The following is a 24,792-nucleotide window of genomic DNA, read 5'->3' as shown; positions in this document are numbered from 1 at the left end:
GTAGGCTAGATGCATTAGTCATAGGAAATATAGAGTAACAAGATAGGGAAATGGGTCTGTGTGGGATACTCTTCAGAGGATAGATGTAGACTTGTTGGGCCGAATGGCCTGTTTCCACACCGTAGGGATTCTATGATTCTATGGAGTGGGACTGGAGCTCCAGGCTGGGAGACAGGGGCTCTGCATACTGAACAACAAGAGCTCCTAAGTACTACATACATGTAAAAATACCAGCACACACTGGGGAAACCAAGTGCTGTTGGAAAATGGCAGAACTTTCTAGTATTTGCCAACTGCTTGTGCAATACAGAACAACTCACCCCAACTGACCTCCTCGGTAGCGGCACAGGGATTGGTTTGGAGCTTTCTGGAACAATATAAACATCTTCCCGACTCCTTGAACTCGAGTCTGTCGGTGAGAGGTATTCCCCTTTTGCAGGGAAATGAGAAACAAGATTTGAACAGGATTTATTTCCACGGAATCACTCAGCCCATTGAGCATATAGTAGTCCATTGAAAGATTGACCCCATTCGTCCAAAGTGTTCCTTACTTTTTCTCAATAATCTGAAAAGACATTGCGCCCTCAACCCCATTCCCCTGCACTCTCTTCCTTCCCACCCTTGCCCAATAGTATTCCCCGAGCAGTATTAACCAGGTCTGAGTGCTTAGTTGAGTGATCAGGTGAAATTTAAACCACTCAACAGATGCATTAAGAGGAAGGTAGCCTATTTGACTGGGGTTGACATATTGCTATATACTGGGTGCAGAGGTTTCCTTACTTTTGCTTTTAAAAAAGGAACAAAAATTTAAAAAGATAATGCAATAAGCATCTCCTGTTAACTTACAAACTCCAACTTGCACTCTTGCTGACTCATCTATTCTGGTTTTAGATTAGAGTGGTGCTGGAAAAGCACAGCAGTCAGGCAGCAACCGAGGAGCAGGAAAATCGTGATGAAGGGATTTTGCCCGAAACATCGATTTTCCAGCTCCTCGGATGCTGCCTGACCTGCTGTGCTTTTCCTGCACCACTCTAATCTAGATAGCAACTATGTCAACCCCACTCTGGTTTCCAGCATCTGCAGTCCTTGTTTTTACCTAATCTGGTTTTAACCTGGTTGCCTACTCAAAGTTTGTGAGAAGATTTGTAGCTCGGGTGCTCGTTGTTGTGGTTCTGTTCGCCCGAGCTGGGAATTTGTGTTGCAGACGTTTCGTCCCCTGTCTAGGTGACATCCTCAGTGCTTGGGAGCCTCCTATGAAGCACTTCTGTGATCTTTCCTCCGGCATTTATAGTGGTTTGAATCTGCTGCTTCTGGTTGTCAGTTCCAGCTGTCCGTTGCAGTGGTCGGTATATTGGGTCCAGGTCGATGTGCTTATTGACTGAATCTGTGGATGAGTGCCATGCCTCTAGGAATTCCCTGGCTGTTCTCTGTTTGGCTTAGTGGCTGTTGGTTTGTGTGCTGTTATGAGTCCTAGTGGTCGCAGTAGTCTGGCTGTCAGTTCGGAAATGCTCTTGATGTATGGTAGTGTGGGTAGTCCTTTGCCTACTAGATGAACTCTCTAATGGTTAAGAGAAGTTCTACAAATATTAGTGGAGCAAGTGTGAACCTATAGTGCCTTAATGCAATTGGCTTTACATTGTTGTTAGCAGCTTTCCAACAGAAACCATCAGGGAAAAATAATAATGGATACAGGCCCGTTTAACCAATAAGCAGACTAATCAGACTCTGCTTGAATGAAGGTGGATGCCTGGCTTTTTTCCCCTCATTATCATGCTACAAATAAAACTGCAAAACACAAAATACCAACATTAATGCAATGGAGTTTAGGAACATCTTCTTAACCTCTTCCTCATTTCTTATGAGATATTCCTTGAGGCAGTGTATACATTTGACAGGAATTTCAAGAACAGATACACAGCTGGAAGGTAACCATACAACCTACCTCTTGGCTTCTTTACTCCCTCTTCTCTGCTGGGTTTTCTGGTGAATGTTACACGGTTAGGACTGCAAAGAAATGAGGTTTTTTTTAATTTGAAAAGAAGTGATGACTTCCTCAGAGATCTCAGCACAGACTGTACGGAACAAAATCACCCATCAACCGTGTACTCATGAACCTGTGCTGGCTCCCAGTTTGGAGAGGTTTGGAAATGTTTGTCCTTGTGTTCAAATTCCTCTCAATCCCGGTGACCTCCTCCATTATTCCTCAGAGATCTTTGGATCTCTCAGCTCCAAGTCTGATCTCTTGCACATTCCTGAATTTATACTATTTTCCACCATCAGTGGCCTTGTCTTCCACTTGTTGGACCCGAAACCGAGTTATTCCTTCCCTAAACATCTCTAACTCCTTCTCTCATCCCAAGGACAGAGATCGTTGACCAAGATTTTGCCAAGCTGGCTTGGTGTCTCCTTATTATGGCTCAGTGTCAAAGCTTCAGTCTGTTTCTCGAGGTCAGGAGAGTTCAAAGGCAGTAGCTAAAAGGCAATGTATGTGCATTTTGGGCACAGAGATTTGGCAAGACGGTCTGTTCTGAGATTTTAATCTAATCGGTTTTCAGGTGGTCAAGGCAGAGCCTCCTGTCCAAACAGAGGACCGATGCTGGTGGGGGTTAGAACAGCATCCGGAGTGCAAACAGGAGAACAAATTCCCCACCCCACCCTTGTAAAACCAGGGGTCAAGGAACCAAACCCACCATTTCCTGAATCCTTGCTCCCACCTACCACCCCCAACCAAACAACGGTCTGAGCCACAGGACTGAAGGTGAAAGGCATTGACACTGATGTCTTCCATTAGGTCCCTCTACCTCATCAAAATCAGCAACTATTCTCGGAATAGCGCACACTAATTAGGACAATACTCCCTCCCATACAGGGATCACTTGACCTTGTCTAAGTAACTCCCACTGAATTCCCCACTTAGCTCCATAAACATAGAAAGGCAATTGATAACTGTGTCTCAACGGGATACAAATCACCCCTTGGACTTGGTTTCTGTTTCAGAATAGACGGCACATTAGAAACGCCAGACTCAAAACATTAGCCCTGTTTCTCCCACTGCAAATGCTGCCAGACCTGCTGAGTTTCTCCAGCAGTTTTTGGTTTGATTTCAGATCTCCAGCATCCGCAGTATTGTGCTTTTATTTCAGCTGGGGGGTGGGGGGGGGGGTTTGCTAAGTAAAGAGCAATTACTGTCAAATGGGCATGAGATACGGTTCGTGGAGCTCCTACCTCACCGACGGTGGGGGCTCTGGCGCTGGCACTGGGTGGCTGGGGGGATGGTGCTGCTCTGTGTTCTGAAGGGTTGCTTCACTCTGTGACCCTTGCCTCCTGCAGTCTGGCACCTCAGGCAGTGTCTGACTTCCCCAGTGGTAGGACATTCTGGTCTGAGAGTTTGACTTGGTCTGAGAGCTCGAGATCTCTGTTGATCCACCAATGGAGTGTCTCCAAAGCATGTCCGGGCGTGCTGGATTAAATGAACGAAAACATGGTGAAATTGTCAGCCTGTTCGGGTTCAAATCGTAGCATCCCAGCTCACCCCATCAGTCAGAGAAGAAAGTTCTGTCCAATGTTTCATATCAACAGGAAAACAATTAACTGGAAAGAATAATGCTCCTTCTCTCTCTACATGTGTGACCTATCCTGTTTAGTATTTCCAGCAATTCTGGTTTTTATATTTCTAACATCAACAGTATATTGCTTTTGCATTAAAATGACTGTTTCCCTTCATTTGGAGTATGTTCTTGCCAGATCTGTCCTGACAAAACCCACAGCGACCAGATTTGACACTAGGCCTGAATCTAGTAGGCCGAGCCTAACTTCCAACTGAACACCGATGCCTACTGGTGGGCCCAGCCTAACCCCAGAGAAAAGCAAAAATTCCCATCCTTAAGAATAAGTGTTCTTTCATGTCAGTTCAACACCTAAAAAGTTGCAAACATTTCACAGGCGGAGTTAGCCTGTAATGTCACCATGAAACTCGAATGAAAGAAACAGATTACCTGGAGCTTTGGCAGGTGTGATCCCATGACTCGGTGATGGGGCAAGTACAGGACCGTTCCCAAGGGAGCATCGTTTGTTCTGTCCATCAACGGACCCAGCTACAGGAAGAAATTCCATGTAATTCTTTTCATCAGAAGTGTTGTACAGACTAAACATAAAGTGGTGTTTTCATAATGAAGCAAATATTAAATCTTTAAACATAATACTAATCATTAATAAGTCCAGTAATTAATTCAGGATAAGCTATCATTGGACTGCTAACATGGAACTCGATACTGCAAATAAACAAGGTGAACAACATGGATGTATTTAATGAAAGTTTGATAAATACAAGAGGGAGAAAGAACTAGGTGGTGAATCTTTAATATTCCCTACCCTGGGGTTTACTTTGATTTTTGGACAGTAAAGAGAATCAAAGGGGATGAAAATTTGGATGGAAAGTAGAGCTGATGTCTAAAATCAGCCACTATCATATCGAACAGCAGGGTACTCAAGGGGCTGAATGGCTTACTCCTGTTCCTATTTTGTCTGTTCTAATGATCCAGAGGGCTGGGAGGAGGTTGATGTGGACATATATCCTGTCATGGACCTGTGACAGTGTTTTGAACATTATGCAATGCCCGTGAGATGGGATGGGCCCAAGCCATGTCATATTGGACCCTTTACAGGCAAGAGGCAGAGAGGAGACATTGTTCAATTCTGCGGACACTGAAAAGCCAGTGTGCTATTAAATTCCCCTCCCACCTCCCCCAAACCCATATTCCTGACCATTCCTGTGGAGCACTCACCCCTGGTGAAGGTTTTGACAGGCAGTGGTGGTGGCGTGGTGTTGCTAGTCGGTGAATGAGCAGATGCCTTAGAGGGAAGGACCACTGCTCCGTACGTCTCATTCACAATATTGGAGCCAGTGAAACTCCATCTTTCCTTCTTGGAGCCAGAAGGGCTGTGGTTCCCAAATGGTGGAGATGTGATGGAAGCAATCGGAGGAGAGAGTTGGCCAATGGATTTGAATGACCTTTGCAAAGGACTGACCTGGACAGGGGGATGAAAAGAACAATATAGAAGCCAAAGTGACTGAGGTGCCCTCACCAAGGTTAACAACAAACAGCCTTGGCTTGAGGCCTCAGAGACAGATAGAATTGTATTCAATCTCAAAACACTTTGCACGAAATGAGTACATTTCGCTTCAAGTTGCAGTGACTGTCAATTTGTAAACGATCAGGAAGATCGCACAAACAGAAACCAACAAATAAGCACAGTTTTTCCTACAGGCTGAGGGAATTGGGGGGAGTGGGGTGGGTGATTTAGCATCAGCTTTGAGATCAAGCAGTTTACGAGTTACATCAATAACCACCTGAACAACTAACTGGGACAAGCTTGTCAATGGCTTAATTTGAAGCTCTGTACAGTAGGTAACAGTGCAGTGCCTAATCGCCACATCAGCCTCTTTATACACTCCACTCCTGAAATGGGAGTTCAAAAACATCTAACTCAGGAAGAAAGCCACCAGAGGGTGAAGTGGACTTCTATGTCTCCCAAAGGCAATTCCATCCCCCACCCCCCCAACTGTGTCCCCCCTCCTACCTATTAGTCCTTAATGTTACAATACATGTTGGTTCAGTACCATATAAGGGTTCACAGGAACCTGAAGGGAATCACTTGAACTCTGCTTTGTGCTGAGTCTGCACTAGTTTAACTTAACATGTGCCTTCAAGTTTCAGGAGAGAAAAGTTCAACAACTCCATCACAGTCAATTTTAAAACCTAACAACTGGTCAGCACCATTACATCCCCCATCACAGTATTTTCCCTACTCAGAAACCCTCAGTGATTGTTGCAAAGGAGATTTTCCAAATCTGAACACTATCTACATTATGGTACTCTGCAATGAAAAGGAGGAGGGAAGGTACAAAAAGGATTGAGGTGATGGAGGAACACTGTACTGAAAACTCGAACCTTTCTTCTGTAACTGGACAGTGACACTGATCTACCACATGAGGGCAGCAGATTTAGAGGTTGCATTCTGCATTGGGATTGTGCAAGAAAGATTTGAATTTATACAGAGACTTTCACAACTTCAGTATGTCCCAATGCAAATTACAGGTACTTGTGAAGTAAAACCACTTTTGCAATGTAGGAAATGCAGCAGGACACTCAAAGACATACACGATCAAGTAATCTGCTTTTAGTGATGTTAAGGGGTAAATATCAGTTTGGAATAATGCTCTAGTGCTGTGAGTTTTTGTTTTGTCCACTCCCACCCCAACTGCCCCCTCCAACTCCCCTCTCCAGAAGGAGTCCAGGTTGCTACGGTGACATCACTTTTAGATAGCCTGAAATGATGGATCGTGACGGAAATGCTTCATCACTTTGACTGACCAGGAATCTTTCCTGCTCTCACTGCCTGCCATTGGTAAATATCGGATGGATTTACAAGTCTGTGTTTTAGCAGCACCATCCCTTGACCTTGAATGGGACTTGAACCCAGAGTCCATTGGCTCAGACAGGAATCATAGAATCCTGACAGCGTGAATGCTGGCCATTTAGCCCATCGAGTCTACATTGACCTTCCGAGGAGCACCCCACCCAGATCCACCCCTGCATTTCCCATAGCTAATCCACCCAGCCAGCACATCCCTGGACGCTACAGGCAATTTAGCATGGTCCATCCACCTAACCTGCACATCTTCGGACTGTGGGAGAAAACCGGAGCACCCGAAGGAAACCCATACGGACACGGGGAGAATGTGCAAACTCCACACAGACAGTCACCAGTGGGGTGGAATCGAAGCTGGGTCCCGGTGCTGTGAGGCAGCAGTGCTAACTGCTGAGCCACCATGACATCCCTGAATGCCACCCACAAGGCATCCTTCTTTGTTTTTCTATATTCAGATCGACTGGAGCGCTGAGCTCAGGGAATGCAGGAGGGAAAGTGAAGCTGCATCATTCTTGCCTGCTCCATACTGTCCAGCACACCATCTGAATAAAGCACTTTGGAGAAGCCTTCTCTCTCCCATCTCGTGCAATCAGGGTATCATCGAAGGAGACACAGGACAATCTCAGTTTGACCATCCAGTCTGTCCTGCTTCTTTATTATTTTGACCCAGTTCTCTAACATTTCCTTCAAGCCCAGAATAAAAACAAGTTCCCCTTCACGCCCAGCTCTTTTTCAAAGTTGCAATCAGCTTCCATCATTTCAGGCAGCAAATCGTATTAATGTAACTGCGTTTTTATCCTGTTTGCCTTTATTTTTGTGCCCATCACCTTAAATGTGCATCCCCTAATCCTTGCTACTGTGGGCAGTCTCTCCCTCTATCAAAGCCCTTCTTGATTTTGAACACCTTGATTGAATTTCTTCCTGACCACCTCTGTCCTCCCGAGCCAATGTCTGGCCTGGTCTCCTTCTGGACCCTCTGCAAGATCTTGAAGTGCTTCCTTAAAAAGGGGGCTGGTGCACAGAATTACACCCAGTACATGAGCTGAGGCCCTACTGGTACATCTTGAGACTGAATTCTACAGATCAAAGTGAAAAGATAGAGGTAACAAGAGAGAGAAGACGAGACCAGGGTATGTCACCTTTTCCTCCAAGTCGTCCTCACTGTCGTAAGAAAAGTCTTGTTGTACTATCCAGTCGTACTCCACGTGAACAGGAGGGTTAAACTTCCCAGACAGTGCTTGATCAAGCTGCAATCAAAGTGTTACAAGACTGCTCAACTCCTGCTTCAAATCCACAATAAACTGGATTTAAAAAAAAAACACAACTCAAAACTGAAAAATAAAGGAGCGTACCAGTTCCTCGCAACGGGAGTGGTTGAATTTCTTTGCAATGTCTAAGGCAGTCTCTCCAGCCGCGTTACCTTCAACAGGATGAGAGGGTGAAAGTGTTAATCGAAAACAAAACCCAATCTCTGGTCAGGGCCTCAGTCAGAATCACAGTCAAAACTAAGAATAGGACATTTTGTGTTGAGGTTGGGGGGTGGGCAGGTCTGCTCTCACAACTCTATGCGCTCAGGATTCTGTCATTGAGTATGGTCACAAGGCAATTCCTCACAGGAGGACAGAGGTCAATAAAGGAAGAGTTTGGAGTGTAGAGATTTGTCCTTCACCCTCCTCGCTGTGATGTCTCTTTGCAGGAGTTATTCATCCAAAACAAATCCCACCCCTACTTCTCTCCCTGTCAAATACCTATCCCCATGGCAGGACTGGGACTGGGGGAGGGGTGAAGAAGATTGGGCGGTTGGGGTTATTTAAGATGTTCTAGACCTGTTCAGTGGATTTTGTGGAGCGAGGAATGGCATTGAGGGACATAACAATAAAGCAGGCAACAGGCCAGGTAGAACTGAGGGACAAACAAAATCAGCCAGAAACTAACTGGATGGAGGAACAGCCTCAAAAGGGCCGAATGGCCTGCATTAATTTTCTGTTCCCATCTGGGGCTATTTTCCCATCAGTATGGAAACAAATTTACATCCTTTATGTCCTTTTCAGCAATAAAGTTCTCTCCTTGCATTCGTGTTTTGTTTCATTTATTTACACATGCAAATGGTAGTGAGCTCCTGGCCTCAGACAGTATACACAGTACAGATTCACCAAGGTAATGCTGAGCCGATAAAGAGAAGTAGCAGGTTGCACAGGCCTGGTTTGCATCCCTCAAAAAGGTTAAAGGGGATTGATCCAATTGAGCTTGACCTAGTTAAGACAAAGGAAACATTGAGTAACATTAACGTCCTTACTGAATGTGGTATTGGTGGTCCTGAATGTCAAGTGAAACAATAAGAAAACCAGTCTCCCATTACAACTGTTACACAGTTAAACTCTGAAAAGACCTTTTCTCTCAGGGAAAAAAAAGTCATTGAAAATATAATACAAACCAAATAAATGTTATGTCAGACTCTAAACATTAACTTTTTTCCTCCCTCCACATGCTGCTAAGACTTGCTGAACTTCTCCAGCACTTTGTTTCTATTTCAGATTGTCAGCAGTTGCTGTATTTTGTTTTTATTAAATACTATGGCTTGAAGTACCATAATTGCTAAGTTCTGACAGTTGTAACATGAAATACATTTGTAATAAAGTAAAAAGTAAATTTTAAAAGTATGAAATACGTCAACTCTTTCCCACATCCCAGTTGCCAATGACCTTGCTTGCTTTAGTTGCAGCTTGCTATGCACTGTGCACCCTCACCCTATTGTGAATTGACAGTGCTAACCCCTGCTTTCTTCTCCAGAGGCATGGCTGTGAACAAGGGCTCGGGAAAATGATTGGAGACAGGCAGGAGGAGTAACTTCGGAGCAAGAACAGGTTTGAGTTGAAATGCTAGGAGGATAATCTGTACCAGGAAGGGGCATCAAGACAGAGCCAGAGAGAGCAAGTGCCCCCTCCAACATGGCACAGTTAGTGCCATGCAATCCTGCAATGCACCTGAGGTGGAAAAAACACCAAAACAAAATTCCCAACACAAATATTTGCCCCAGTAACTGATGAATGTTAAAACCAAAAGGTCATAAAACTGAGCCACTTGAAAAGGGAGTGCTGACTGTGGTAAGACTAGAACTAGGGGCTGTAACATCGAGGTCATTGCTGGCTGTCCAAGAGTCTGGTAGGAAGCATTTCTACACATGGAGGTTAATGGATCTTTAAAACTAACCTCTCAGAACAAAGCTCTTGAGGTAGTGGCCAATCGGAGATTTCAAAGCCAGGATTGATTTTAGCTTGGCAATATATTCAGGATAATGGAACCCCATTCAAGCCTGGTGAATGGGGTTACGGTACATAGCAGTCACCAGTGACTGTGTGGTCCCTCCTGAACATTTAAGATCAAGGTAGATGTACAGAAATGAGGAAAAAGGTTGGGAGTGTGGACTTGAAGGATGTCACATCAGTCGTGGATGAATGGCCTACTCCAGTTCCTATTTCGTGTTCCTGTGATGAGAAACTACATGGGACTGGATGGGAGGGACAGAACAGAGATGTACAATGCTATCCGTGAGCTGGTAACTCAACCTCTCAGAACGATGGAACAATCCACTTACTGGTGTGGGATTTTTTTTTTCCCTTTTGCAATGCACACAGAACATCAGGGCTTCCCTTTGCAAAGGAGCGATGTTGGTGAAAACAAGTCAATGGATTCAGGGAACCCCAGAAGCCCTCCACACCATTAAAGCAACTCTTCACCACAATTCAGTTCACACTAAAGCTGGGATTTACATTGCAATTATTCCTTGAAATCGACCGGAAACAAAGTGAGCAGTGAAGTCTGAAATCCTCAATGAGGTGTTTAAACTCTTGAAAGCAAGGGCCTGAGAAGGGGTGGAGATGAGGTCAGGGAGAATAATGTGGATTTGTATGGCACCTTTAGTAAAGCTCCTGAGAAGCATCTTGTACGTTTCACGCACAAATTGAATCTCAGACATTAGTTTAGCTGACTAATAGCTCGACAGAAGAGCTGAGATTCAAGTGATATCTTAAACAGAGAGAAGTGAGTGATGTGGGGAATCTGAGTGAAGATTGAAGGGGAGCCTGGTCTTACCGATCTGCAAGCTGGCCTTTGCCTTCAGTAACAGTTTCAGGCTCTCGGTTTTGTTGTACAGGCTGCAGTAATGAAGGGGGGTGTTCCCCTCTGCTGTCTTCACATCCAGGCCACCTCTGCAAGAACATCACATACCAGTCTTACACAAACAGGTCTCAGGGATGCAAACAAACCAACCAACCAAATCGCTTTTGACCCATTTTCCAACATCATATAGCCAGGAGATTACAGCGTAGGGGGGTACTCAGGGTTGTCAAATCTGATTGGATGTATTTCAGAATGTTTCCTGATGATTACCAAGCACAGCAACCCTCTGCACATATACCACAGACCCAGCTATTCGGAACTCTTTGTAATCCAATTTGATGTTTTGTTTTATATCTTAGTCAAGAAGTGTTTTCTTTTTAAAATCATTCTTCCAAAATTCCCACAACAAAACCAAAGAAAACGATTTCTTTTTTCTTCCTGATGCAACAACAGTTTTTTTTTCTTTCTGGGTCATTTCCTGCAAAACCATGGAGATTAGTCATCACTTCCAGGAGAGTCCAGGGAAACCCCCTGGGGTGTTGGCAATGCAATCAAAGCTTATAGTTGGTACAAACAGGATAGGTCTAATTCAAAGGCCAAACTGTAAGATTCTGTCTGACTTCCAGGTTATTCCACACCCGCCACCCACCCCACAATCATAAGGCTTTCTTTGATTGCATCTCAAACCCAGAACCTCCATCACTTCAATGATGGAGGCATGTTGGAGAGCCACCAGAACTAGGATCACTGTCATCAATCCTGACATCATCCCAACTCGGAATTACATTGACCTTTCCTTCATCATCACCGGGTCATACAGACCAGGGAGGTTTCGGGTTTAATATCTGGTCAGGTGTGAGGTTTCTGCCTTCCAATCAGACAACCTGGACAAAAAAGGAATTTACCCCTCAGTGATCCAAAAGGTCACTGAGATGACCCGATCACATCATGAAAGCTACGTCGGGTCAGTGACATTGCAGAAACCTGAGCAATAATGTGTGTTTGAACATGCGTGTTCAGCTCCATAGCCTGGCTCAAATCACATGACCCAAACAGCTGAAGATGGATGCTTCCAATCCGAATCAAAAGAGCGAAACAGAAATAATAAAAACAGGCCTTTCCCAGCCAGGAAAGCCACATTAAGATCTGAGAAACAGCCAACTCCAAACTAGATACATTCCCGCCCAACTCTGCATTGGAAATGATACCGACCCATTCTGGATCAGAAAGTCAACCAAAGCCAGCGATGTCCTGTCTGCCAACCGCACAGCGAGGTGCAACGGTGTTTCCCCAAGGTCCTATAAAAAAGAGAAAAATTGTTCTAAGGACTTTTATTTTAAAAGTAATGACTCCAACAGCACTGTAGGGATGCTATGATTCCATAGTTCAAATAGGAACAAGGGAGTAGGCCATTCAGCCCCTCATACCTGTTCTGCCAATCAACCTCATAATGGCTCATGTCTTACCTCAATGCCATTTTTCCACACTGTCTCTGTGACTCTCAATATACATAAAATCAAGAAAGCTATCAATCTCTGTCACAAACCATACTCAATGACTGTGACTCCACAGCCCTTTGGGACAGAGAACCCTCCAAGTGAACAGTTTTCATCTCAGTCTGAAATGGCCTGCCCTTTAAATCTGAAACTGTGACCCCTAGTTCCAGAGCTCTTTCCCCAGCCAGAGGAAACACCTACCATTTAAGAAGTTTGCATGCTTCATGAAAGCACCCAAGGAAGAATCTGATCAAACCCAAAACATTAACTTTGTTCCTTTCTGCACAGATACTGCCAGACCTGCTGAGCGTCTTCAGCATTGTGTTTGTGGCACCTTTAGGGAATGTAAGCCTAGCTTCCCCTCTCTCTCTCACGCCTCATAGGCAGCCCAAGCATCCCAATAATCAGCTCAGTGAAAATAGATAGGAATGGATGTGAGGAATGCTCCCTGTTAAGCTAAAGACGCCACTATTGGAGTGATGGGTAAACAGGAGACAGAGTGGGGAAGGAGTAAGAAGAGTTACCTGTCCATCTGGCAGGCTGAGTGCTGCACTGAAATCCACACGCTCGCTGTACATCTGCAGTAGACTCAGGATGTCCTTGTTCCGGATGGCCTCAAACAGCTTCCACCCATCCTCGCAAACACCTTTCTTTGTATATTTGTGCTCCACGTATTTTGCCGTAATAAATTCCTTACGAGAGTTCCTATTGGGTGTAGAGGGAATCTTTAAGCAGAGGTTAGCTTGAAGATCATTGCCTAGTGGCCCCAGCTGCTCAAGGAACCAATTCAACACATCACCATCACTACCGTTCAAAGACTAACATCCACCAGTCTCTCATTCAGTGGGTTACAACTCAGCATGCACTTTCCATCTGCAGCCTTATAATTCATGATGGCATGACAGTCATGACAAAACCCAATAGGGGATTGAAGAGAAACTTTCTTACCCAAAGATTGCAACCACTTGGGGGCATTTGGTGCATTTAAAAGGCTGCTTAGGGAAAGACCTGAACATTGTGCTAGTAATGGGTCTGTGCAGTAGGGATGCAGAGGAGGTTTCTCTGGAGCATAAATACTAGCATGGACCAGTCGGGCCGAATGGCCTATTTCTGGATAGTAATTTTGAATCCTGCCGTCCTTCCAGCTTTGGATTCAACTGGTCAACTGGACTTCAGGGATCACTGTGCAGAAGATCAAAAGGTACTAGTTGTTTGTCATTCAACATCGAGAAGGCAAATTCATTTATAAGATCAGACAGAGGAGGTCAGGTCAGCTAGAGGTTTGTTTATTTTGAATCCTCTGTTACTGGTTACTGCTTAGTGTTTCTGGAGATGGGGAGCTCTCAGTAGTCAAGGTCTAAGACGTACACACAGCCTTAACCATTCAGCTGCTGGATGTTAGGTAGATTGCAAGATGGGGTTATTAAGTCTCACGGATTTAAAAAGAATCCCAGGTTCAATTCCTTATTTCCCTGATCAGCTGCGGTTGGGAGAGCATGGTGAAGCTCCTGCTGAAAAGGATCAGACAGAATGGTGGTGCACCCACAGCCTTCCACTGACACATGCATGAAAAATGTTCAGTTGGGTTTGGTTCCCGGCTGTGGGGAGCTGATGTCTGTGAAACAATTCCACCCACACCATCCCAGCACTAGCTATTGTCTTCAAGAGAAATGGACATTACACCTGGCCTTTGCCCAAACAAGACAGAAATAGTTTAATCTCCTGTTACACCAAGGACTCCGAGGAATTCAACTAACACTTTCTTAAAATTCCAAAGGCTCTTTTCTCCAATGAAGTGCCATAACATTTATACAAAAGCCTCCCACACTGCACAGGGGAAAGATCGCCACATTAATGATGAGAGGAGATTTGTCTTGACTGGTAAAATGGTACAAGATTAAAAAGGCAAGCTGCAGGGAGGGCTGGTGCAGAACTCATTGAGAAAGGCAGCACAGGTTAACAAATTGGTTGATTAAAACAGATACGAAAGCACAAAGTACAACTGCTCGGAACTTATAACAGATCATTCTACAGCACAAGTTCATTCCCAGTTGAAGTATTGTGTCCATTTCCAGGCACCACCCTTCAGGAAGTGCGCAAAGACTTTAGAGACGGATCGGACACAGTCACTGAAATCAAGGAGAAGGAATTATAGTTTTGCAAATGATTTGAAGGAGTTGAGGTTGTTCACCTTTGAGCAGGGGAGAAGAAGGGGAGACCTGTTAGAGGTGTTTAAAAATGTGACAGGTTGAAGATAAAGTAGATAAAGAAAAACATTCCAACAGCTGAAGGAGTATAAACAGAGGTTACAGATTCAAGGTGACTGATCCCGGCAGCAATACCTTACAGATGACGGAAACAGAGTTAATAGGGTCTCAAAGGAGATTTACGAGAGAGATCAATTGTGTGTGGATATGAGGACAGAGTAGGAGATCAGAACTAACTCTTCAAAAGAGCCAGTGCTGACACAATGGGCTGAATGGCCTTCTTCATGCTGATGATGTCTTTGTTCACATTCTGGAGTACAAGGCATTTAGGGGATCAAAGATGTTGAAGGATTTGGCAGTAAGATTGGTTACAGAGTCGAGAGGTATCAGCATGGCCTTCAAATTACAGCCATTTAGGGCTAGAATCCAGTCACATTTTCTCCCAACACAGAGGGGGTTGGGGAATTCTGGAACTGTCTCCACTAAAGTGTCTGTGGATGCTATAGGACAAATTGGAGCTTTCAAAACCAATGCAAATTGTTTTGTTTTCAGGTTACAGGCTTTGAGGAGTACAACGCAAAAGGTAGGTAAGTGGAGTTGTGGTGCAGATTGACCAAGATTGTACAGGAATGAAAGACCAAAAGGTCACCTCCAATCCCTCCGTGATATAATTCACTTCTTTTCCCATTTACATTTGTTTTAATAAAAAGTAACATTTATACAGCAACAAATCACCCAAAGGCATTTTACAGTTGGAATCAGGCTCCAAGGGGATAAAGGATGTATTTAGTGTGACATTAATGATGATGCAGAAAAACTGGAAATGTGGTTTTGGTTGCTTGCCAGACGCCTTACACAGCAGCAGGCACATTAATTCCATGACAACTGCACATTGAACAACATGCAGGACAAGTCTGGAGGCCTTTGACTTCAATCCTTGCATTTACAGTATTTACTGGTTATGATGATGGATTTGATTTGAAGTTCCACTACCAGTGGCTTTGAAGGATGGCGGTTGGGCAGGGGAAAAAAAACAGCAAGCACTTTTATTCATTTGCAGGATGTGGGCGTCATTGGCTGGCCAGCATTCATTGCCCATCTCTAGTTGTCCTTGAGAAGGTGGTGGTGAAAGGCCTTTTTGAACCACTGCAATCCATCTGTTGTGGGTAGATCCCCAATGCCCTAAGTGAGGGAATGCCAAGATTTTGACCCAACAAGACTGAAGAAAAGGTGATATAATTCCAAGTCAGAATGGTGAGTTACTTGGAGGGGAAACTTGCAGATGGTGATGTTCCAGGTGATGGTTGTGGGTTTGGAAGGTTCTGTTGAAGGAGCCTTGGTGAACGCTGCTGCAACTGAGCATTGGTGGTGGAGAGAGTGAACGTGGTGCTAGTCAAGCAGGCTGTTTTGTCCTGGATGTTGGCAAGCTTCTCTTTGTACCCATCCAGGCCAGTTGAGAGTATTCTATCACACTCCAGACTTGAGCCTTGTAGATGATGGACAGGCTTTGAGGGGACAGTAGGGGAGTTACTCACTGCAGGATCCCTAGCCTCTGACCTGCTCTTATACCAAAACTATTTCTATGGCTAGTCCAGTTTAATTTCTGGAAAATGGTAACCCCCGGGATGTTGATAATGGAGATTCAGCAATGATAATGTCATTGAATGTCAAGAAGTGATGGTTAGATTTTGTCTCATTGGAGATTGTCATTGCCTGGCCTGAATGTTACTTGCCATTTTTCAAACCAAACTTGGATTTTGTCCAAATCTTGGAAATTTACCTCAGCATCTGATGAAGGGCCTTATGCCCAAAATGTCGATCCTCCTGCTCCTCAGATGCTGCCTGACCTGCTATGCTTTTCCAATATCACACTCTCGTCTCAGTATTTGAGGAGTCATGAATGGTGCTGAGCACTTCTGACTTTATGATGGAGGGAAGGTGATAGACGAAGCAGCTGGAGATGATTGGATCGAGGATACCATCCTGGGAACTCCTGAAGAGGTTTCTGGAGCTAAGATGACTGACCTCCAACAACTACGACCATCTTCTTTTGTGTTGAGTATGACTCCAACCAGTGGAGATCTGCATCTCCACCAGCCACCCACAACTTCCCCACCCATTCCCAATTTCCATTGACTGTAGTTTTTCTTAGGCTTCTGGATGCCATATTCTATCAAATGGAGCCTTAATGCTCCACCTCACCTCTGGACTTTAGCTTTTTTCCCCACATTTGAATCAATGCTGAGATAAGGTCAGGAGCTGAATGATCCTGGCAGAAACCAACCTGTGGACACTGAAGTCCCACATCCAGTGTACACTCTACACCATTGCCACCCTCAGTACTTCTTCCAAGTAGTGTCCAACATGGAGAAGTACTGATTCATCAGTTAAGGTGAAGGAGAGGATAGTGTGTGGTAAACAGCAGTAGGTCTCCTTTCCTGTGTATGACCTCATGCCATGAGACTTTATTAGGTTCAGAATCAATATTGAAGACTTTTAGGGCACTGCACCCCGACTGTGTATCACTGTACTGCCCCTCTGCTGGGCCTATCCTGCAGCTAGGACAGGTGATGATTATATCTGGGACATTATTTCCAAGGTTTGATTCCACGATGTACAATTATGTCAGGCTGTTTCTTGACTTGCCTGAATGACAACTCTCCCAATGTTGGCACTAGCCCCGAGATGGGAGTAAGGAGGATTTTGTGATGACAGATGGTCTATTCAGCCCACTATTCACAGACCCCCTAATCCATCTTTACAACACTGGCCCTAATGTGGTACTTACATGTCACTGGTTGAAGTGGGTTTTACTCCACACTGAGCTGGCAAGTTTGCCTCAAAAATCTCATTCAACCTAGTGTTTCCGATGTTATTAGCAAGCTGTAGGAAGCAAGATAGCACTGGATTAATGGCATGTACGGAATGTAAAGCAAGTGAACACTTGAAAAGGATCAACTGCGTCTTTATAGTTACCTAGGTACAGCACAACACAGACCCCTATGCACACTGTGTTATCAGCAACCATGATGTGGAGGAGCCAGTGTTGGACTGGGGTGGACAAAATTAAAAATCACACAACACCAGGTTATAGTCCAACAGGTTTATTTGGAAGCACTAGCTTTCGGAGGGCTGCTCTTTCATCAGGTAGCTCTGGAGCAGGCCCATAAGACACAGAATTTATAGGAAAAGATTACAGTGTCACGCTACTGAAATGATACATTGAACAAGCCTAGATTATTGTTAAGTCTTTCATCTTTTTGAATGGGTTGCAGGTTTCAGTTCATTAATATTTAAATCCCAGAACTTCTTTTCAGTCACATTCTTGAGATAACTTAAGGTTTTATTAAAAAAAAGGTGACATCGCAGCTCAGACAATGCATTAAAGGTGTGAGGTTACAGTGTGTTGGTATCCCAATCTTGAGTCAGACTGGTTCTATTTCCAAAGTGGAATTTATAATACGTTACATGGGATGACTGCCTGCAGATGGCCATTCCACCTCACTGTGCACACAAACCCACACTGTGCAAGGCAACACCCAGAGCCGTAGAGCCATTCCCACCTATTCCCTATGTTATCCAGGCTCAGTCATATCCATTAGCCACCAAAGCACCCCAACACACTCTCTCACACTCTCCTAACCAGTAACACCAATTACCTATTGCTCAAGGACTTCGGTGAATCAGTGAATGGGCACATAGCCAACACTCCAAGGCAAAACGTTACCTTGGCAGCATTCAGTTTCCAAAGCATAGCACAAATAGCTTTTCTAGGGAGGACCTCACACAACAAGAGGAATAAAAAGCATTCCTTGTCATTCAGATAGAGGGAAAACATTTTGTTCAGTGCTCCAGGAACAAAGATTATCGTGAACCCTTGTTATGAAAAGCTCCTTTAAATAAGGAACTCACGTGATGGACAAAGATCACATCATGACAGATATTGAACCCAAAAGAAACCTAGTCTGCTGACAGTGCGTAAAACAGAAGAGGAAAGTCCTGGGTTCAGGCCCTGTGCTGAGTTAGCTGATCAGACATGGTGTAGAACAGCATTAGGGATGGCGTGAGGAAAGAGAGAAAGGTGGCAGAATTCTCACTTCTGCAGACTGGGAGGTGTGCACCTATTGCACGACACACAATGCCCTGCAGAGAGGAGTGGTCTACGACATTTACTGTTGAGTATCTGAAAATTCAGGGCAGTCAAGTGGATAACAGAGTTAGATTTTACTGATGTCAAAAGGTTTGTACAGAGTGAATGCAAATATTTATCAACCCTCCCCCCCCCGGAATGTGTGCTTACATGACAAACAAATGTAGAGACTTACCTCAGTCTAAAGACCAAATCAAAAGATGAACTATAGCATCTAGGGAGCAGAAGACAGTCTCATTAACCAGCAGTAATTTAAAGCCCCTGAGCCAATGAGAATCTGGGTTTATAAACAGGCTCTTGTCATAGATCATGACCAGCAGTCAGTGTGCTTTATCAAGCCTTAGCATGAGAATGGGCACATTTTGATCTAATCTTAAGACGGGAGCAGACAGTCAGGGTGGTAGAGAAGTGGAAATCTTCAGCCAGAGTGTTCCCGAGTTAGAAAGGGCAGCAAGGTTGAAACTTAGCACACATTGGTTAATGCCAAGTTAGGGAGGTGTAACTGACCCCAGAACTTTCTGGCTAAGTGAGATGGGGACAGAAGGCGGATAAATAAAATACAAGTGAACCCTGTATTTAATTTTTCTTTTTCTAAAAAAGGGTCAAGCTTCACTGTAGTGCCACAAAAGTCAAATAAACTTTCTAACTGCAGGTCAGTCCTGGCTCAGTTAGTCACGCCCTTGCCTCGTAGTCAGGAGGCTATGGGTCCAAGTCCCAGTCTTGAGATTTGAGCACAGAATCAAGATTGATGCTTCTGCAAGAGAGTGTTGAGGGAGAGCTGCACTGTCAGACAGACAGTGAAATGAAACCACATTTACCCTTCTAGGTGGATGATGGAAGGAATCCCATGACCATATTTCAAAAGAGCTTGGAACTTCTCCCTGGTGCTCTGGCTACGTTTATCCCTCAATGTGTCAAAGCCTATTTGGTCATCTTCACACTGCTCTCTGTGGAATCTTTCTGCGCTCTACTTGGATACTGCATTGCCTCACATTATCATGGTGGCTGCACAGTAAAAGGACTGCATTGTCTGTATAACACTTTGGGATATCCCGAAGCTGGGCTAAGTTATTTGAAGACAAGAAAGAGAAAAGAAAGAACACCAAAGAGGCTGCAGTAAGAAAATCTGACTCACCAACAGTTCAGACGTGCCTAGCACATCCAGCATGAGAGATTGTATCCTGGAATAGTGGACACCCAATTCTCGATGAATTCCAGAACATTCAATACAGATGACAATGCCCAGATTGGTAGAGAGCCAAGTAGGATCTAAAACAAGATCAGCAGGATTATTTACACTTGATTATAAGAGAACACCATATAAAATCAGCTATTACATCAAAACCTTTGAATTAGGACCAGTTGTATTCAATAGGCAAATCCTGCCCCACCCAGCTCCCCAACCCCCCACGGAGCCCACCCTCAACTGGAGGGCAGATAATGAAAACCCATCATGTCTTGGAGATAGTTGGACCAGTTATAGAATCATAGAGCCAATAGCATGGAAACACACCCTTTGGGCCAACCAGTCCATTCCAACCATAATCCCAAACTAAACTAGTCCCACCTGCCTGCACTTGGCCCATAACTCTCCAACCATTCCTTATCATGTACTTACCCAAATGTCTTTTAAACAGTGTAACTCTACTCATATCCACTGCTGTTCAACAACAGCCACGGGGGTGGGGGGTGGTTTACTTGCTTTTCAATGCTCAAATCCCTCCACTGTTTCCTCTTTTTAAATTTCTGTAATCTCAACCCTCCAAGATCATTTTCTTCCTCCAACTCTAACCTGTTGTGCATCCCCAATTTCCATCACTGCACCATTGGTGGCCAAGCCTTCAGCTGTGTAATCCCAACTTCTCAAAGTTCACTTCTATCCATTTGCTGTTGCATTTTCTATCCAATGATGTTGTTTGCGATATCTTGCTATGTTAAAGATTCTATTAACATGCAACAGTAAGCATCATTGCATAAAGCAACTCCTTATTTTAGATAAACTGTCATTTCTCCCACTAGCCAGAAGAGCCAAGATCACTAACATGGTGTAGGAAGTCAAGGTCCTGAGCATTGCAACACCCAAATGCTAATGCAAACATATGAGTTAGCAAGTGTTTTGAGTTGGTGGTTGAGTTCAGTTCAGTTCATGGTGCAGGAAGCCTGGGTATCGCAAATGCCACCTAATAAATTTTTCCAAACACTAGATCCATTTATGGTTTAGTATCTCAAAATAAAAGTACACCACTGAATTGCTCCATCCCAGCTGCTGGTTCAAGAACTGAGGTACAATTGTCACTTCTGATGGTTCATCTGAAGCATTACCAATACAATCAAAAGAGAAAAGGATTTTAACTGCCCAACTGGGTAACACCTACCAAACTCGCAAAACATCCGGTATCAGTGTGGCTAAAAATGACCAGTCTTCCACACGTGGCCTATGCTAGTTTCTCAGTGAGAGCTGGCAGAAAGCCACTTGCTTTATATAGTGTAGTAATCTGAAATCTGGTTTGGGGAGTGAACAGCAACAAACTTTATGAACCATAATTATACACAGAGGAGGGTAAGAGCCACTCAGGTAATCCATTTGCCTCAAGGATAGGGGAGTCACACCCTCCACTGGACTTTAAACTCAATTTAAACTGGCATTTCTCAGCATCCTGTGATGGAGGTAAACTGAGTCCAAGATCAGGAGTATATTAAGAGTCCCCTCAGCCTCACTCAGAGAATAGAAGTTCTCCAAGGCCAGAATTTGTTGTCACTCCTTAATTGCCTTCAACTAAGTGAGTCACTAGGCCTATCAGAGTCGACTTCACTGCTGTGGATTTGGTGTCAAATGGTGGGCCAGACCAGGTAAGGATAGGTTTTTGCAACAATCAATGAGCGTTCTGGTCACCATTGCTGAGACTAACTTTATTATTAATTGAATAAACCCAACTACCTGTCGCAATGAGATTGGAATCCAGTGCCCAGGGCATGAGCCTCTCAGCATAGCCCACTCTGCCATCATCTCCCCACACTGCCCTTTCAGCTCATACACTCTCGCTTTATAACCATAAGCCTACCCTGATCAGAGGTGGTTAGGGGGATGGGGGATGGGGGTGGGTGGGGATTGTGGGAAGGGAGGTGGGGGCAGTGTGCAGCAAGGGGAAGCTGAGGGAGAAGTTCCTCAACCTGAAATCTTTCTTGCTCAAAACAAATAGGTGATGGGAATATCAACGAATACATTAAGCACGGAAAAGCCTCCAAAAGCAGCTGACAATGACTCTCGAGTTTGAACATGGATTTAGGACAAGATTTGAAACAGCCATCCCAAAGGGTCATTAAATAGCTGATTACCCTTTTTAATGCTTACTGAAGGAGCTGTGGTATTTTTGTAAACTACCACCTAAACTAACACCCTCCAACAACCATCAACTTTTAACAATAAGCACAGCCAATTGTAAGTGCAAATTAAAACTGGTGTTCACCATTGTGCAAGACGTCTAAGCTCCAGGGCATTGCAACACCCATTACTTACACAGACACGTGAATTGGAAAGTGGTTTGAGTTGGTGGTTGAGTCCAATTCAGTCCATGGTGCAGGACATAGGGAGCAGTGTGCAGCAAGGGGAAGCTGAGGGAGAGGTTGCTCAACCTGACACCTTTCTTGCTCAAAATATATTGGAGATGGGAATATCGATGAATATGTTAAGGGCTGAAAAGCCTCCAAAAGCAGCCAAAAAGTGTTTCTGAGGACTCCACCTAGAAGGAGTGAGGACCACACTACCCACGTTACTAAAGACATCAAGACAAAAACAGCATTTGGTCTCAAACAATTTGCTCAGGGCTGACCTCTATCAGCAAGAAGAATAGGATGTTCCATGTAGCAAGAGGGGATGGAGATGGGGATGGGGATTGGGATTGAGATCTCACACACACCCACCCCTCCACCCCCCTGCGATGAGATATGCACTGGGTCTTCAGTACCATCTCAGAACTCTATCCCTTTGTTCCGAACTGTTCCCTTTGTGCCAAGAGCAATCCATGCCTCCAGTAAATGTAAGGGGATAGAGCCCACACTGAATTGTCTGTAAGAATTGCACCTAGTCAGCACTTGAACTTGCTTGGAGAAGCTAAACCAGAAACTCCAGGTAGACGATTCAAGTCCTGGTAACCAGCAATTCAAACCAAAATTATACACGACAATCAAACTTTCAAACACAACCTGAACATAGTAGCACTAAACTCATTGGTCAAGATGATCCCTCAACCTCCAACACGCACACATCCAACCCCAATCACTAACAGAAATATCCTAAAATACAGGCATGCACTAAAGGTTGGTGTTCCTATATGTGGATACAGCTGACTCACCCCAACTTCATGCTAGAATGGGACAGACAAACAGATAAACAGATTCCTGATAGGCGACATTTACCTGCTGCACCACAGTCACAGCACACTTCATTGCCTGGCATGCCTTTGACCTCAGCAATGATTGACTTGGTCAGTTCCTGTACAGTGTCATTGCTGCCATTGCCATTGTCTCCTTTAAAGGCATTGTTGAGTGCCTCTTCCTTGCTGTTCTGTAACACAGAAACCCATCTGAAAGCACAAGAACATATGCACTGGCCATGAATACTTAGGACTGGCTTAGACTCGATGAATAATCACATCAAGGCACTCACGTGGGCACTGTTTTACTGGATAAAGTTGTGTCAGTATAGATAGTGTGCCAGCAAGTTATTAAATAAGTACATACAAATACAGCTTTAACTTCAATCATGGTCTTTGCGTATAGAGATGAAACAAAATTTATTTGTGGTTGTCTTTGGCATATGATATTGTGTGAAACCTGGCTTAGTGGTTAGCACTCTTACTTAAATCAGAAGGTTGTTGGCCCACCCCAAGTGCTTGCGGTGTTGGTGGTGAATTCTCATTGTCCTTGTGATGTAGGTTCGTTCACCCACAGCACTGTTGGGTACAGAATAACCAGATATTGACTTGGTGTCAATGAATAATCAATATGTTTTCAAGTTTCGGTGGGTATGCGACTTGGAACAGAGCTTGGAGGGACAGTGTCCCCATACATCAACAGCCCTTGCTCTAAATGATACATGCCACAAGTTTGGGAGGTGCTATTGGAGGGACTTCAGCAAATTGCTCCAGTACCTCTAGTGGATAGATCACACCACTGCCTCTAAAACAGAGGTGGGGGGAGTGAGTATTTAATGAGAGAATGACTGTTAATTATGTAGGCTATTTTATCCTTGACGGTCTTAGATAGGGAAGATAGGAAGACGTTAATGTCCAACACAAGTGTGAGCATGGAGTTGATTGGCTGAATGGCCTGTAAATATTTTGTAGCTTCGCAGAAAATGTGACCGAGTTCCTTGATGCCTAAAAGGCCTAGAAGCATATCTGGTCAACTCAAATTTTAAACTTTGCTCAGAACACATGGAAAATGACAGCCACTAAACCTTATGCAAATAAATATCAGACTAGGTTTCCAGTGTAAAATGTCATACAAAAACAATGCTTTTACTCACGCTTGACATTCCTGTTCATCCTCAGCTTGGAAGTGGTATGTTCGATTATCTACGCAAAAGCAAACGAGATTTTGATGCCTAAAGTATAGCAGCACAGCTTCAACATAAATGTATGCTTCATGCTGATACACCAGAGAGAGTGTATTACACAGTCAGGGGTACTGTCTTTCAAATGAGATGTCCAATCAATATCCCATCTACCCTCTCAGGTGAGTGCAAAGATTCTACTACACTACTTGAAGAACTGGAGACACATAAAGTCTTTGGCCAATAATTATCCTGCCACCCAACTAACTGGTGTCTTACCTATTTACTGTTTGAGAGAATGTGCTCTGTAGTAATTGACTGCTGCATCTCTCCATATGCCAAAGCGACCACACTTCAAAAAGAGTACTTTGTTACCCGTAAAGCTTCTTGGGACATCCCAAGGTCGAAAGGGGTGCTACATAAATGCAACCATGTCCTTTGCCTTAATATATGTTGTGTAGTAAATCAGACTTACGTGTTATAAGATCGAAGCACCTTTTTTCTTCGGAATTTGGTTTCACCTGACAGGTCAGCAGCTTGAGTATGGCTGGAGGCCTGTTAATCTGAAAGGGAATTGCAGAAGAAAATGAGAAATACAGAATAGGAACAAACAGCAATTATTTAAAGCCAATAAGGAAGTGCTTCTTTAAAAATCTCTTACCCAACTGAAGATGCCAGTATAAAGTGCATTTAACTTCAAAGATAAAAATCTGAACATTTCATTCTAATTGCCCTAAGGTCACAGAGCAATTTAATTAACCAACATGAATAAAAAACTTTGATTATTTATCTGGTTATCAGCAGCTTGTTTTACGGGAATTCACTGTGTGTTAA

General features: G+C 44.1%; 1 protein-coding gene across 1 annotated transcript in view; it reads right to left on the bottom strand.

Moving 5' to 3' along the window:
* Positions 1-24,792, bottom strand: part of LOC122563615 (arf-GAP with SH3 domain, ANK repeat and PH domain-containing protein 2-like) — a 78,106-nt gene that overhangs the window by 4,902 nt on the left and 48,412 nt on the right. Inside the window, exons 12-26 of the mRNA XM_043717576.1 lie at positions 24,434-24,521; positions 23,932-23,980; positions 22,821-22,987; positions 19,540-19,673; positions 17,043-17,137; positions 12,572-12,752; positions 11,764-11,849; positions 10,525-10,640; positions 7,785-7,852; positions 7,572-7,679; positions 4,785-5,028; positions 3,996-4,094; positions 3,226-3,460; positions 1,943-2,004; positions 321-430 (exon numbers count right to left, since the gene is read on the bottom strand). Of these exons, the coding sequence (XP_043573511.1) occupies positions 321-430; positions 1,943-2,004; positions 3,226-3,460; positions 3,996-4,094; positions 4,785-5,028; positions 7,572-7,679; positions 7,785-7,852; positions 10,525-10,640; positions 11,764-11,849; positions 12,572-12,752; positions 17,043-17,137; positions 19,540-19,673; positions 22,821-22,987; positions 23,932-23,980; positions 24,434-24,521 (1,842 nt within the window). The remainder of the gene's footprint in view (positions 1-320; positions 431-1,942; positions 2,005-3,225; positions 3,461-3,995; positions 4,095-4,784; positions 5,029-7,571; positions 7,680-7,784; positions 7,853-10,524; positions 10,641-11,763; positions 11,850-12,571; positions 12,753-17,042; positions 17,138-19,539; positions 19,674-22,820; positions 22,988-23,931; positions 23,981-24,433; positions 24,522-24,792) is intronic.

The sequence above is a fragment of the Chiloscyllium plagiosum genome, chromosome 27 (assembly GCF_004010195.1).
Source record: "Chiloscyllium plagiosum isolate BGI_BamShark_2017 chromosome 27, ASM401019v2, whole genome shotgun sequence".
Classification (NCBI taxonomy): domain Eukaryota; kingdom Metazoa; phylum Chordata; class Chondrichthyes; order Orectolobiformes; family Hemiscylliidae; genus Chiloscyllium; species Chiloscyllium plagiosum.
This window is presented reverse-complemented; position numbering and strand designations above follow the sequence as displayed.